The sequence below is a fragment of the Anabas testudineus genome, chromosome 15, assembly GCF_900324465.2.
Source record: "Anabas testudineus chromosome 15, fAnaTes1.2, whole genome shotgun sequence".
NCBI lineage: Eukaryota > Metazoa > Chordata > Actinopteri > Anabantiformes > Anabantidae > Anabas > Anabas testudineus.
The window spans coordinates 813,733-830,744 of NC_046624.1; the positions used below are offsets into that span (position 1 = coordinate 813,733).

Genomic DNA, 17,012 nt, shown 5'->3' on the forward strand with positions numbered 1-17,012 from the left:
AACCTTCCACTGCAAAGTGCCTTGAGATAACTTCTGTTGTGAATTGGCGCTATACAAATTAAAGTGAATTGAATTGAATTGAATGGGCCAGTCAAGGTCACCAGTCTCCTCCCTCAGAAACAACACAAAAAATACATAGTGAGCCCTGGTTCCCCCACCTAGCACAGCTGTCCTCTGTCTGCTCTCTCTCCTACTCTAGCTTATTGCCTCTTCCTTCAGTGCAGATGGCCACACCCAGATGATCACACACACACTCAAACACAAGTTTCTAATTCTCTGCTTGTGAGGACACTGTTTCACTTGGTCGAAATTTCAAAATATGTACCTTAGTTTACTCATATTGGACTATAGACATTGTAGCAACATTGTAGCTTCAGAACACTTGTTTCTAGGGTTTTTTCTGTAATGTGACCAAGCAGACAAAGGCATAGTCAAAGAAAACTCAAAAGTGATAGTCAGGAACATCTTCTTGATCATATTTTGAAGTCCAGCACAAAAAATCCTTAATAGCTGATTAAGTTTATCTATTGTAGGGGTATTATGACAGAAATGGTAGTAACTCGATCAAGAGTCCATCAGTCCTAACACTACCTGTCTGTACAGTGTACTGTTATCCAGAGCCATTTATCACCTATGGATGAATGGCCACAAGGTTCTGTCCTGCATCTATCTGTCATTCTTAGAACTCTACATTCCTACAATGCCAGCATTAATTCTTTTAATGCTTTTGTAATTTTCCTGGCACTGGGCAAACTTGATGCCGACGTGGGACAACAGGCACAGTTTGGGCTGAGTTTTTGTAGATTAGGAGATGTAGTTGTTGGTGCTTATTTTGGACCAAAGCAGTGTTTATAACAAAACCTACTCTGACCCCCTCTTTTTGCACTTCCAGGCCATATGTACTCTGACTGATCTGAAGCAACATAGCCCCATACGTTAACTGTGTGTTCTGACAGCTGTCAATCATGACCCCCCTTCAATTTTTCTCATTTTATTTATCAGATTTTTCATGGACAAATTTATAGGTGGAAAAGCTGACGCTGTTTTGTACAGTCAACCAAAAGACTACACTAAAACTTTCTAAAATGGAACTGCATTTGTAGCTTACAGACAGACTTCCACCATATAAGATGTGTGAAAGTGTCTTCTCCCACTTTTTTCTCACTCTATGTGTCTCTATATTGCTGATTGACTCGCTCCCTCCCTGTGTCCTCTAACACAGTCGGTAGGTCACTGTAGTCTGTGGATGTGTATGCCAGTCACATATGACTGAGAGTCTTCATTAGTGTGCAGCAATGCGGCAACCCACGATCCAAGTATCCACCGCAATCTTGTCGTCAGCCATTAGACTACAGTTTTCTTCAAGATTTGCATTAGTCATTTGTAGACTACAGATGTAAGCTGGAAACTACAAAAGATTGTGAGTGAAGCTTGTCAGCCTACCTTATAAGCAGCTTCCCTCATGAACTGTTTTGCAGGCATTTTCCAGATGGCAGGAACTGTGATCACCCATCTCACATCATTGTTGTCAAACTCACTGCCTGTTTGATCACTCAGCTCCTGTAAGATGAACATTTGCATCTGTTAAACACATTGGCGTGGCAAGGCAGAGAACTCAGACATGTTAAAATGTCAATACAGAAGTTTACTGCTTGTGCTGTGTTAGTTATGCCAATTACATTTTTGAGAAATTACATGCCTGATAAACAATGACCCACAAGGCCCACAAAGTCAAACAAAAGCAACAACAGGGAGCAGAGAAACATTTAACAGAATGCAATTATAGGCATACCAACCAAATACGCTGAATATGAAATACAACAGAAAATGTAGCGCTGACAGAGACCTGTTACCTTCAGTGCTTGCTCCTTAAAGAAGGCCAGTGCATATGCAAAGATATCCAGAGCTTTCACTCGCTTCCCATTGGCTGCGTGGAGGTCTGTGTCGATGGACAAATTCTGATTACAGGGAGAAGACATCAAAGTGAGAGTTGAATGAAAACACTGTTAAAGAATTTACACAAGAAAATATTTGAAAAGGTGTTCTCAGTTATCTTTGGTTATACTATGGTTATAAAATGTCCAATGTTTTTGGAACGTGAATTTTCACAACATTATCACAAGTTTTTTCACAAATTAAGAAAGTGCAGTCTGGTTGTAAATCTCTGCTCTAAAACACGTTTTTTCTCACAGTTAGATAGATAGTAGATTATTTTGATTACATTCTATACACAATGTCTGACACTATAAGGTGCTCTGGGTGTGGACAGGAGGGACATGTGGTTAGGTCCTGTCCAGAAAAAGTGGTCATAGAGATGCCTGATCAAGTGGTAGGCAGCAGTAAACAAAGAAGGACTGGCGGTACTGAGTCTGAACAACAGGAAAAGCAGGAAACAGGCAGGCAACCACAAAGTGATCAAGCAACGATAACACTGTAAAAAAACATATGACAGCTATGGCAGGTGATACAGTGGACAATACATCAATACAGCATAAAGACATAATGGCTTGATTAATGCAACAAATAATTTTACACAAGAGACAAACAACAGAATACAGCTAATGACTCAAATCCAGGGAAAAAACATGGAGGAAACAGACAGAGAGTGAAGTAGACATGGTCAAACCAGTCCCACAAAAAAGGTGTGAGCAGTGCAGCTCAAGCAAAGAAGTGTCAAATCAATAAAGATGTTTACTTAGCTTTGATATCTTCTGAGCGTGAAAACAGTGAGAGTGAGAATTGTGAATCTGATTTTTATCTGGCTTCAGACGGGAAGAACCTGCCTCACATGAAAAAATGTGATCTACTCAGACTGATTAAACTGCTTAAATTGTGTGAGATGGATTTGGATACAGCTCAAGGTTGTGTCTGACAGAGAGATGTAGGTAGGTGAGTGAAGGGGTCAGTGGGGGGCAGCGTTCAATAACTTAACAGTTGTGGGAACTGAGGTGTTCCTGAGCCTGGTGGTCTTAGTCCAGAGACACCTGAAATGCCTGTCACAGGGCAGGAGGTTAAAAAGTGTATGGGAAGGTTGAAAAGAGTTCTTGGGAATGCTGCAAGCTCAGTGCAGGCAGCGTGTCCTTGGCATGTCCTCAATGGCTGTATGTAGAGTCCCTGTGATGTGTTGAGGTGCCTTGCACTCAGCATGGTGCAGTTCCCATACCACACTGTGATAATGCTGGTGAGGATGCTCCCTATCGTGCAGTGGTGGAAGTTCACCAGGATGGATGAAGACAGGTGGATCTTCTTCAATGTCCTCAGAAAGAAGAGGTGCTGGTGAGCCTTCTTGACCAGGCTGGAGGTGTTGGTGATCCAGGATAGGTCCTCTGATATGTGGGTTCCCAGAAACTTGAAGCTGGAGACACGCTCAACGGTTGTCCCGTTGATGTGGATGGGGTCATGCATGCCTCTACTCTCCCTCCTGAAGTCCACAATGAGCTCCTTAGTCTCTAAGGAGCAGTCTATTGGCAGCGCACCATGCAACCAGGTGCTGTACCTCCTCACTGTGGGCTATCTCATCTATGTCATAATAGTGCGGGGGTAGGTGCATTATTCTCTTCTAGGTTGAATCCCACTATATACACTGTAGAAGAAGTGATAAAAGGACGACTGCTGTTTGTAAGAGCTCAGTTAAACCTGTCCCACCACAAGTACAACAAACTGAGGATTTGCGACTCTGAAGATTTTCTACTTGTGGGTGGCAATTTTAACAGCTCACAGGATGACACCTTAGATAGAAACCACTGAGAGCCTCATCCTGCCTCAAGGTGAATCTTAAATCAGTTGATCAACACTCACAGCTTGATGGACATATGGAGGAGGCTGCATGAAAAGAACAGGCAGTACACATGTTTTCGCTGGCTATGAAAGAATTATTACATAACAACATTTTTAGGGATGCTTTGGTTTTTATGTGGTCAGCTTTTACAACACTAAGCAGGATTCTCCAGAATGGAAACAATGGATGAACCATCAAGCTATTTCTTCAGCCAGGAAAAGAAGAATGGACAGAGCCATCTGACGGTGCCTGCTGAGATCAGAGGGTGGGCTGTCCAGGTATTTTCTGAGCTGTACACAACTTAGTATGACCACAATCATGAACTTTTTCTTCTTGTGACAGGCTCCCAGAAGTATGCCAGGAATCCCATGAACATCTAGACTGACCCCTTACTTTTAGGCTACAGTTTGCACAGAAGTACCTAGAAGGGCCCAAGGAACTTGTGTGGAGAGGCAAATGGACTAAAGTTGAATACAGCATTGCTTTTAATTGATCCCAGGTTTTTCACCTGGGATAAAAGGTGTTTTTAGATCAAGTGGACTCCTCAAATAGTGTCAGGTAAAACCCACTGATCCTCTGTTTTGGTTCACGGAACAACCTTTACTTAATGGAGCAAGACTAGACATGAATAAAGTCGCCCCCCTGGACTGTCTGCAGCATTGCATAGGATGGTGACACTACATTTACAGCAGCTGGTGGACACAGCAGGTCGAGTGAGGCTGTGAGGTCTCTTTCCTGAGCCTGAGGTTGAGTCGGATCATGAGGAAGATCTTGGATTTGTGGCTGCAGGAGCTGTCAGATAAAGATCTAGCACTACTAAGAGACTACAGTAGTGGAGCTACTGCGCCCAACAGACATGACCTGTTACCTGACATGACTTTAGAACCTACCAACAGTGAGCTGTCTGGTCCACTGCTTGGACTTAACACAAAGGAAAAAGAAACTCTGCATTGAGCAAAGATGAAGTCACTTTACATTATGTGTGCAAAGGTCATCAATAAGAACAGACTGTAACAGGGCAGACACTGTCTGGAGGAAAATACTAGATGAACTAGATGACCAGGGGGTCAACTCAGTGTGGCTCTGTAATATCAGATCCAGACTGTGGTTGGAATTCATATTTTACCAGACAATGAGAGATCTGGTAATTGTTTAAACAACAGTGGTGTTATGGACATTATTTGCACTGTAAAAGATGAAGAACTACATTTTGCACAATTTTGTCACTGATTAATGAATTGTACTTACAACGTAAAGCAATCTAGCACTTTGTTGTAAGTAACTTACTGTATGTTAATGTACAAGTTAATTCATTTCTTTTATTAAAGTGTTTTGTAAAGATCAAAACCTCTCTCTCTCTCTCTCTCTATCTATATAAACTGTATTATGTATTCAAAGTTCGATGTAAATACTACTACCATACGATGTTGATTGTGATCAGATTAAAAATGGTAATTGTGTCTTATTACAAGACCTAAGAGATTATAATACTGTTGACATGTGTCTGATTAAACATCACATATTGCTGATACTAACACCGTTGTCTAGATCACGTGCTCCAGTAACCTCCGCTCACCAAGGGACCCTAAGCCAACAGCTACTTACAGAAATGATACATTTAGCAAGAAAACAAAGGAGTCAGCAATTGCTGAGATGCAACACAATAAATCAACCAAGGGAGCACAGTGAGACGATGTAATGTGCCTATATGGATGCTTGACATTTTTTTAATCTCAAAAGAATTTACCTGCAAGAAGAGTAAAACAGATATACAACTATTCTCCATGTGTATATAGTTTTTGTGCTTACTGCAGTGGTGTGAAGCTTCATTTTAAATTTTTCCAGGTAGAGCCAGTGCTTAGATTCGCTGGGATCTAGGTCATGGTAGAAGTCACGAGCTGCATAGCCAAAACTGTGGAACTTCCTGTCTGGAGTCAGCAGAATTGTGGTTGGAGTCTTCTGATTAGACACACCAGGGTCTCCACCTTCCCAACGCCTAGGAGAAGATCATTCAGTTACCATTACATGTAAATTGTATTTGTAATTTATACTTCAGTAATAATCTAATTTACAGTAGACCTTTAAAACTGCTAATACATTGAGTTGTTGCAATTCAGCATTTAAAGACATGTCTCTGAGAAAAGTCATAGAAACATGCCTAAATTGAGCTACCACACTGTTTCTAGACAAATGCAGGTCAGCTATTATCAGTACAATCTACATTCCCAGCAAAAGAAAAAGGATCACACTTTAATATATCTTGGACCTCCTACATACTGTATTCTTGACAGGGAAGACAACTGGTTCAAATGAGGTGTGACAGAAGCTGGTTACTGCAAGATTGAACAACTCTTGTTAAACAGAGGAGTTTATCTTAGGCATAATCTATCACCCACTTACTATGCAGTTTATTCATCACTGCCCAGGCAGATTCACAGTCAGTGGATTTACATGCACTTAAGTAACTAGGTTGAAGTTGGCTTTCTCTTTCTGATTTCTCTAGTGGCATGTAAACAGAAAACCTAGTTAACGTAATCAGGGTAGGGGATTAAAGAAACCTAATTTCCCGAGGTAGATTCCAAAAGAACTCAGATTATTCTGCCAATGTAAATGGGTAACTGGGTTTATAATGGGCTTTTTACAAGAGTGCATGTGCATAACAAAGGCTGCCAGCACTCACCACTCTACTACTATCAACTGAGAAGTGCAGCTGGATGAAAGGAGAGATTATTACATAGATGTTGTTTTTAAATCAAGTCTGTCTGAAATCAAACTGAAGTGTGCATATCTAAAGTCACTTCACTGTGTATTTATTTTTTATTCAGTTAGCACTGTAAGAAGTTTCTTACAGCACTGTCTGTCACCTCTCCCAACAAATTTATCTATAGAAAAGAGGGAGAGAGGAAGAGAACGAAAAAAGCGATCGGGAATCAGTCTTTTGTGTCTTTGTACAGCTAAAATCTATGGACCACACTTCAAAAATCCACCCAGAAAAGGAGAATTCAAATTACTTTTGCTGCATGTATAGTTGGATTTCGAGTAACCAGGTTACTTGAGTGCATGCATACTCACATGTTCCCCTGAGGCAATATAATAAAGAAACACTATAAATTTCCATTGCTATTCAGATGACACCTGGCTATATGTTAATATGACACCAGATCAAATAAATCTATTAGTTATAAACTTCAAGCATGTTTAAAAGACAAAATGCCTGGATGTCCTCTAATGTTCTACTCTTCAATTCAGACAAGACAGAGTGTCTTCTCTTTGGTCCTAAAAACCTCAGGGACATGTTATCTAATCATATTACTACCATAGATAACATAGCATTGGCCTGAAGTAATACTGTAAGGGATCTTAGAGTTATCTTTGACCAGGATACCTTCTTTACCTCATACATAAAGGAACTGCCTTCTGCCACCTAAGGAATACTGTTAAAATTAGGAGCACCCTGTCAAAGTAATGCTGAAAAACTAGTCCATGCATTTGTTACTTCTAGGCTGCACTACTGTCTACTAATAATAGGCTGTCCCAAAAACTGCTTTAAAACCCTTCAGTTAATCCAAAATGCTGAAGCCAGAGTTCTGACTGAAATTTGCAAGACAAATCAGAGATGTTCTTGGCTTCCTGTAAAGTCTAAAATATAATTTAAAATATTTCTCCTCACATAAAAAAAGCACTTAATAATCAGACCAAATCATATCCTAAAGCTTTCATAGCACCATAAATTCCATGCAGAACAATTTGCTCTTAGATTGAAGGTCTGTTTGTGGTTCCTACAGTCAAAAAAAAGTTAAATTGGGAAACAAATCATCATCAAATAATTAGCTATCAAGCTCCTCTCCTGTGGAACCAGCTCCTAATTTAGGTTTGGGGGGCAGAACACCCTCTTTACATTTAAGGCTAGACTTAACACTTTCCTTTTCAATAAAGCTTATAGTTAGAGATGGATCAGGTGACTCTTAGTTATGCTGCTATAGACTTAGTCTGCTGGGGGACCTCCCTTATTACACTAAGTTCTTCTCCTCTCATCTCTTCTCTCCTATGCCTCCATTGCATTGCACATTCTGTCTCTCATAGTTGTGCTTCTTCTTTTCTCTCTCTCTCTCTCTATACTTTTCAGCAGGTATCCTCATTTCCAATAATGGGTGTTTTTCCTCCACTGTGGCCTATCGTTTGTTCAAGTGGGATTGTTAGGTTTTCTATGTAATTGTATATGCAGCTATATTTTTAAGGTCTTAAACCTTATACTGTAAAGTGCTTTAAGATGACTTTTGTTGCGATTTAGCACTATATAAATAAACTGAATTGAATTAAATTGCTTTAATTTAAAGGCTTTGTTGAACATGACTGAATGACTTGTGCGAAAATGTCAGTAAAATAAATTAAGGTAAGGTAACACTTGATTGATCCCAAGAGAGGGAAATTGGGGTGACACAGGAGCAGAATACTGTTCAAAAATACAGAATAAAGCAACTATTGATACTATAGTAATTTTAATAATAATTCAAATTTCATTAGGGTGGTGAGATAATGTATTAGATAATAAACTGTGTTATTCCTAGAGAGGTAACAGAGACACAGAATTTTAAGTGTTTTTGAGTTTGTTGGGAAATGGATGACCACTCTACCTGGTGGTAATTAACCGAGAGACTTCTCAATTTAATATTTAATAATTTAAGCACAGAGCCTAAGAACGAATGTGTAGATGTTTAAATAATAATAAATCTGCTACCTTTCGATTTTATGTCTTTGTTTAAAATACATAGGGATGTCATGTGTTCACTTAGCTCTAGCCCACCCCAACATTAGAGTGTATCTGCATTCCAGTGCTAACCTACCTCATGGTATGAATGCATTCTGGCTCTTTAGTGAAGGCATAAGCATAACCGCTGGATGTGGTGCCAAAGTCTATGGCAACCACCACCACAAACGAAGGCTCTGACTGTACTTGTTCTGTGTTGTTTTGCTGCACAAAGAGAATATACAGGTTAATTTGACATGATAAGGACATGGCAAACTATGATACACACTTATGGTGGGCAGTAGTATTCAATTAGAATACCAGTAATAATTTGCTATACAGTATTCAGTAATTTTGTTATCACATATTTAAACCAATAGCCGTAATACTTCACTCCTATTATTCACTTTTCACAAACCCATGGCATACAACAATATGTGACATATAAACAACCTGTAAAACTAACATATACCTAAATTACACCACTGTACAGCATAGTGGGCATAACTGTCTGTTAACAATTGTGAGAACTAGATCCAGGCCCTTTGCAAACCTTTTAAAGTGCCCATATTATGCTAAATCCTCTTTTTGGTCATTTTTGTACATTTATATAACTCTATGGTGCATGTGGACACACACCAAGTCTGTTAGAAGTGCACTCTGTTCTTTTTTTACATTTTCTGGTTTTGTAGAAACCAGTCCCTGAGGGGTCCATTCAAGGTTTGCCCTTAAAATTGCGTATTGTAAGTGGAAACAATGGCAGCAGAGCACTTTTTGAATATATAGGCAACGTCAGAAGTTTCTTTTCTTCCTCCATCCTCTTAAAAAAACTGAAGGGTGGATTTATTTGTTTTTGACAGAGCAGCTCAGTATAATGGTGTATGTAGTTCCAACCAGTTTGTGAATGCTGAATTAATTTCAGGACTTAATCTCACAGATGGACTGTCTGTGACCTAAACCTGGGCCTCATTCAAAGTTTTAAGCTATAAGTAGTCCTAGCTAGTCAGTGACTACCCAGAGCCCAGGCCAGGGAGGAGACAAACAGGCTAATCCAAGCGTCTGCTAGATGCACAGAGTCGTCACTCAGGGTTCAGCATGTTGAGACTGTGTCTGTTCTGCGAGCTAAACAAAAAGTCAAAGAAACCCTATACCGACACACTTTCTAAAACAGATGTGATGAAAATAATAAATTCTTCACTCAGCAGTGGGTATGTTCCAAAATCCTTTAAATTAGCAGTTATTAAACCTCTAATCAAGAAACCTGATCTCGACTCCTGTCAGCTGTCCAATTACAGGCCAATATCAAACCTCCCCTGAAGATAGTAGCAGGGCAGCTATGCTCCTATCTACATAGAAATAACATACACAAACCCTATCAGTCAGGATTTAGGCCTCATCAGTTTGGTGTTCCACAGGGTTCACTTTTATGCCCCCTCCTTTTTTAATGGGCAACATACTCCGTAAGCATGGTATTAGCTTTCATTGCTATGCTGACAACACACAGTTGAGATTAAACTGCTTAATAAAGTTGAGCAATGTGTAAAGAATATAAGAGACTGGATGCTAATTAACTTCCTTCTGCTTAATCCTGACAAGACAGAAGTACTAGTTATAGGACCACATGCAACTAGAAGCAAGATTTTAGATCACATTGTAACTCTAGAAGGCCCTTCTGTTCTATCTAGTGCAACAGGAAAAGACCTTGGTGCGATTCTAGATTCCAGTCTTTCATTTGAAGCTCATGTAGATAATATCACCAGGATATCTATCTTTCACCTCAGAAATATTGTCAAGATAAGGAATATTTTATCACTAAATTATGCAGAAGAATTAGTCCATGCTTTTATCACCTCTAGGTTGGACTACTGTAATGCCTTACTGTCTGGTTGTTCAACCAGGTGCATAAACAAGCTTCAGTTAGTTCAGAATGCAGCAGCGAGAGTCCTCACTTGAACCAGAAGATATATGCACATCACCCCTGTCTTATCTACATTTCATTGGCTCCCTGTGAAATTTCGCATTGATTTTAAAATACTACTTTTGACATGTAAAGCATTAAATGGTCTCGTGCCGCAGTATCTGAGTGAACTGCTAGTGCCTTATGATCTGCTACGCCTACTTCGATCAAAGGATGCTGGCTGCCTGTCAGTACCTCGTATCATGAAAACTACAGCTGGGGGCAGAGCTTTTTCTTACAAACCCCAAAGTTATGGAATAGCCTTCCAAATAGCGTTCGGGACTCAGACACAGTCTCAGTATTTAAGTCTAGGCTAAAAACCTATTTTTTTAGTCAAGCATTTTTGTAAATAGATTTGCCTTAGGGAAAGACTCATGGAGGTAGAGGTTTATGGTGAACTGGTATGTTTAGATGCTGTCTCCCCCACTCTCACTGATCACTCAGGTTTGTTGATGGTGAAGTGATTGGTTGCTCTACATCCCAGGGAGCCCTCATGTCTATGTTTCCTTCTGGCTCACCTTTTTAGTTAAGCTGTTATAGTTAGTCCTGCCGGAGTTCTTACTTTTACTCTACACTAAATATACATCCACTTTATACATTATCTGACTGTGACCATACCTAACTGTTATCTCTCCTCTTTTCTCTCTTTCTCTCTCCCGCTGTCTCTTTCCCTCTTCCTGTCTTTCTGTCGAGCTACACGTCATTCCACCCTCTGCCCTCTGGACCTCTCTGACTCATCCTGGTGCCCGGCTTTTGGTTGAGATCTCGTCGCTTGGATGCCCCATGTGGTCTCTGTGGGATGTGTGTGGTGACTGGGGTTGGTTCCACGCTACCATGAAGACGGTCCTGGCCACGGCTGACTTCGACAGCTGTTTCTCTGAGGTCTCGACTCAACGCTAGACAGTCCAGGACTTGAATTTCCTACAAGTCTATCAGAGCCTCCAATAACTAACTGTCTCCATATTAACTTAAAGACGTTAACTGTTATACTGAACTGCCTGCTGCCTAAGACATAGCATGTAATCACCCATATGAGGATGGGTTCCCTGTTGAGTCTGGTTCCTCGCACTCGGCTTGCTCATCAGGGACAATCTGATTATTATGATTCATACACATTCACTGTTCATGTAAACTTCCATAGTTACTTTGGTTGTGTAAAGCTGCTTTGCGACAATGTCAATTGTAAAAAGCGCTCTACAAATAAAATTTAATTGAATTAAATTGAAAAGTATTACGAGCACCATCTTAAAACTGGTCGCTTTTGAGAGGGTCTGTTGGTGCACATTTTTAGACTTGCAGTTCACTATAAACTACCTATTTTTTCAGCATGACACATGCATGCACAGACACATTTTAGGGTCTTCAAGTACCTGTTTTTTTAGCCCCAAAAGAGGCATAATATGGACACTTTAAAGAACAAGCAGTATGGCTAATGAATGAATAGGTGCATATTTATATTATTAGACATCTGAGTGTCCAGTCTTGTTAGAGATCTAATCTGTCACTAAATAGTAGAATAGACAGGTAGGTCAGGTACTGCAAAATAACTAGTTGCGAGGATAAAGACAACCCATGCTGACAGTAGAACAAACATTTTAGCAGATTAGTGTAGTGTTTTCTAATTTATTATACTCAACCACAGCACAACAGGTCCAAAATAATGGATACAGAAATTACTACGTGTATAAAAGAGCAGAGTCACCTGAGTGTGTGAAGGAGACAGTGGGGTGATTCCTGGGTCACCCATGCTCTTTGCTGGAGAGGGATTAGCCACCACATCTGTAGTGAAAGGCAGACAAAGATAATGACAAAATCTGTGTATTGCTTTGATTTATCATGTATAGCATGATTTTGAGACTAAAATCAATACTGAATAGCATCAATGTAATGTGTTCACAACCTGTTTTAACTTATTTGCCTTTCCCCACAGAGTTCCATTGTTTTTCAAAAACTGTTAACACATTTACATTTAATCATTTGGTAGAGCAAGCAAAATATAACATATGATTTTATCCAAAGTTACTTACATGCAGGGTAAAAAGGACACAAGTTGGATAGTGTTTTGGTAACATTGCCGTCCTTCGTGCGAGAGACCGGCATTTGAATCCTGGCTGTGGCTTACCTCCAGTAGGTTTTCTTAGGCAAGACCACCTTATGCCTACCCTGCCATTGCCTTGTACCTTGTAAGTTGCCAAATGACTAAATGTGAGTTGCTGAATAGAAGAGAAACAGTATGTTTTGCAATGAGTCACTTAACTGGGTGACATGTTTCTTGATTGTGAAAAAAGTGGGGTCTGTCTTTTGACATAAAGAACTCTAGAGACTCAGAATGATCATCTGACTTTTTATATTTTCCCTTTTTTGTGTGGCTATTTCATTTTGTGCCCCCATTCAAGTTATCCTCGTAAACATGATATCACAGGAATACCTTCTGTAATGATTGCTAATATGATGGACCTGATTAAAATGCCAGATGCAGAAACTAGAGTAAGAATGGATTTTATTGTACAATTGGAAAATAATAAAAGATTGTAGCGATGTCCTGGCAGTTGGCAACTGGGATCTGGGAAGGAGAGCAAGGTAAGTAAACAAGCTGACTGGAAAGGACTGGTTTGAATCTGGATACATGGAAGGTTGGATGAATACCCAGAGGCCTGGGTAAACGCAGACGGACCGCCACAGGATTGATGACCTTGGGGACTGGAAAGGGGCCCACAGTACGCGGGGCCAACTACCCAAGAGGAGAGCTAGATCCTCTGGCAAGGCTGATAAGTGGGGGCTGCAGAATGGCAGAGGTTAGCCCAGTCTGAAGAAGAGTACAGCGAGCCCGTAGCCACACCATGCAACAGCCAGGGCATGAGCGGACAGGACATTGACCTTGTACTCTAAGCTGCTTGTTTAGTCTCTCCACCTGGCTGTTGCACTCCGGATGGAAGGTAGGCGGTTTCTCTGGCAGAGGGCTTGAGTAGGGGGACAAAATGGGCCAGTTAAGACATTTTTTTTACGATGGTGGTTGTGTTACCTCATGAGGTAGTAATGAAATCAAAGAAATATGTGTCCTGGGTCTATGGGGAACAGGCAAGGGGTGTGAGTTGATAAAGTGGGGCAGCAATGCAGCTGAAGCAATACAGTAGAAGTTCTCATCTGAACCGGTTTTCTGTTGTCAGGAGTGGGCCAAAACAAAACTGTCTTAACCCTTGCTGGACCCATTTCAATACTCCCTGCTGATATGATGAACCTCAGGAACTAGACCATGGACTGATTTTCTCTGCCTCATTTCTATCTTAGATAGGGAGAAAATCAGAATTTTGATCAATTCTGAATTTTGAAAAATCTTGCACCAGCTGAAGAGGAAGAGGGGCAATAGAGACCTGCCTTAAGTGCATCAGAGATATATTTTGACATAGCCTCATGCTCAGGAGGGGAAAGAGAAAATAGCCTACCTCTAAGTGGCACAGTATATATAAATGGTCTCTGAGTAATTCTCAATAGTCAAGGTGAGTTCAACAGTTCTATTAGCAACTTAGTACAGCTGGTGAATACACCTTCAGTCTGAGTTAATGGAGAAATGGGGAAAGTAATCAGACCCAAATCAAAGAAATTGGGATCTAACTCAACTTCCAGTTAAGCAGTACAGCAGTTTACTAAGCTTCAGCAGTGACTAAAAGTAAGACCAAGCTGCTACTAAGACTGACTAGTCAGGTCACTAAAAATCTACTTGGTCCTCTGTTTCATCCTGGCTAAACTTTGTGGAATAATTTGCCTTTTGTATCTTGTGACTATAAAGGAAATGAAGTGAGGAACTTTTGTGAGGTTCTGGTTGGACAATGGATGCTGTCTGTATAACCAAATTGGCATAGAACCAGACACTGGACATCAAATTATATCAGAAGTTATGTCCTGCTGGTGGCCCTTAACTCTGAAAATTGAAAGGAAATTAATGTCTGAAAGAAGAAAAGATGCATCCCTTTCTGGTCCAGAGCTGCTCACTGACATCATCTATGCTATCCTAACAGCAGAAAACATCTGTTGCATCTGTCTTTTAAACACAATGACATTTCAATTGAATTGGAGATTGTCTCCCCATTTACTACCATTATTTTCATTGGTGTGGCTTAATGGCCTTCACAGAATGTGTTCTTTGAATGCACACAATAATACTCCTTTGACGTATTGTAAGTGTCTGGCAGAATTGTCTCACGGCGGGACATCATGTTATCCATCCTATTTTTTCGCCTCACTCACCCTTTTCTCTTGTCCACCCCTACTGAGTGGATGAGTGGTCTGAAGACCCATAATACACTTTGCCAGGCAATTATGGTGCAGAATTACAGACCACCTGTGGCTAGATTCCATCTAGATCCAGTCTCTTCGTCTCTCCACAGCTCCACTAGAGCATTCCCAAAATCACCTTTATAACCTTGAGGTTTTATTCCCAACAATGCCCATAAAAATCAAATCACGATGACAGAAGTAAAGTTATTTCTCTTGTAGTAAATAACATCAGAAGCTCTGTATTGCCAGGTTGTGCCTCAACCATTCGTTCTTATTGTGCTAATTTACTTCGTTTAACTCCAAGTAATAACAAAAATCACCTTATTGAGTTTTACGCAGCTATGAATTCCTACTCTTTGATCTCCTTTTAATGCTATACAACTAATTGTATACAAAGTTCTTAAGCTTAATTAATTAAGCTTAATTAAAATTAAGTCTTCAATTTTGTGGTAATTTATTGTATGTTACATGCCCGATAAGCACTTGAAGTTCAGAATTGTCTTGAGTCAGGATTAGAATCAACCTAACAATTTAACCTAAACCTATACTTCTGTAGCAATCAAACAATACAAGAGGAAAATGTCTGCTTTCAGATTTTTCTAAAATAGTTAAAAAAAAAATTATAAATAAATAAAATAAGAGACATTTAGCATGATGACAAACATTTCGTCCACTCATATGTGCTTTATCTGGCCAACAACCTTTCCAGCTCTGGTATTATTGATAGTAGTGATAAGCACTAACTTTGTGCAATAACAATAAAGCTACAGTATAACAGAAGCAAACAACCCCTAATAGTTAGAATCTCTTTTTTTAAACCCAAGAGATCAATGCAAGTAATGGAACAGTAAGCAATGTGACTGTCAGTTACACTTTTAGCTCTGGGAGGACAAAATAATAATAGAGCAGCAGAGTTAAAGTGCATTAATAGTTAAATACAACAGAACTAATCTAGAATAATTCTAAAATATAGTACAAAAATACAGAGTAGATCAAAAGCATAATAATATTTAATTAGAGAGGTGAGATTACTTAAAGGTGACTTTAAGTTGAGAAATTATCCAGATCAGTCTGAGTTTATCCAGGTTACTTGAGTTTGCTGGAAGCAATGGAGACCAAGAAGTCAGATGACAGCAGGGCCTTGTTTGCCTGTTCATCAGGTCTGAATTCCTTTAGTCATATCCAGTCTGGTCTGTGATCAGAGCAAATGACTCTTCTGCCCTGCTCCACACCTCCATCTCCTCAGGATCTTCTTCTTGGGATCAGAACTGTGTTCTGAAGAGCGAATTGCTAATGTACCTCCTGGCAAGGTCGCCAAAGGTCCTCTCACAAATGCAGGAGATCAGAAAGGTCCCAGTAAGTTCACTCCTACCCATCACCCCAGAAAAGCCCACACCACAAGTTGGAAGAAGACAACAAAAACTCAACACACACAACACACAAAGAGAGGAGCTGCTGTAACATACAGTAAGCACATACTGTACAATGTCAAATCTGACAGTTGACAGTGGGTCTAATCTGTCGTGTCTGTATAAACTAGTATATGCTGAAGGAAGTTTGTCCAATGTCCAATAAGTCTTTATTTATAGCATTGATGCATTCATAATGCAGCAGAAACGGATGTGAAGACTTATTTTCTCTTCTCTTAGCAGGACCAGTTAGTTCCTCTTGGCCCCACATTCCATCTATTTTCCAAATGACTGTTACCCAGAGACCTGAGACACAAAGGCTGGTTAGAAAAGTGATGAGGCACTTCTGCTTTGAGAAAGAAATCTGCCAAACAAAGGCAGGGTGAAAAGCTGGCTGTCATAGAAAGAGGCAAGCTGCAATTGTGGTTAAAACATGGGGCTAAGGGTACATACTTTCAGAAATCTTTTCTCAAAGGGATTGATGGGTGACCACAAAGTGGCAAAAGTGGTTTGAAAATTTTTGAAGAATGAAAAAAAGGGATTTGGATAGAGAAGTTACACTTTGTCAATTCCCTCAAAAAAAGGGAGACCGATCTTTAGATATTTTTCTACCATCCAACAATTGCTCTAGTACCTCTTATACCTCATCTGAGGTCACGTAAGAAGCATGTGTTGTTCATACATGATGTCATTTTCTAATCACTTGTCTTTTGTTGGCATACAATGCAATCCGTTAAAAATGAGTTGTCGATTGTATCTCATAGCCATTTACGCAAAAATCAATTTTTCAAGTTGTCCTCACATTTTCCCCTAATTCTAACAGCTACATGATGCAGATATGCTAAT

General features: G+C 39.9%; 1 protein-coding gene across 4 annotated transcripts in view; it reads right to left on the reverse strand.

Annotated features, from left to right (window-relative positions):
* The window catches only part of hspa12a (heat shock protein 12A), a 44,679-nt gene that overhangs the window by 14,585 nt on the left and 13,082 nt on the right, over positions 1-17,012 (reverse strand). For all 4 annotated transcript variants that reach the window (XM_026356550.1, XM_026356547.1, XM_026356549.1 and 1 more), the window contains exons 2-6: positions 12,185-12,261; positions 8,623-8,750; positions 5,588-5,774; positions 1,854-1,958; positions 1,444-1,560 (exon numbers count right to left, since the gene is read on the reverse strand). In XM_026356550.1, the coding sequence (XP_026212335.1) occupies positions 1,444-1,560; positions 1,854-1,958; positions 5,588-5,774; positions 8,623-8,750; positions 12,185-12,261 (614 nt within the window). The remainder of the gene's footprint in view (positions 1-1,443; positions 1,561-1,853; positions 1,959-5,587; positions 5,775-8,622; positions 8,751-12,184; positions 12,262-17,012) is intronic.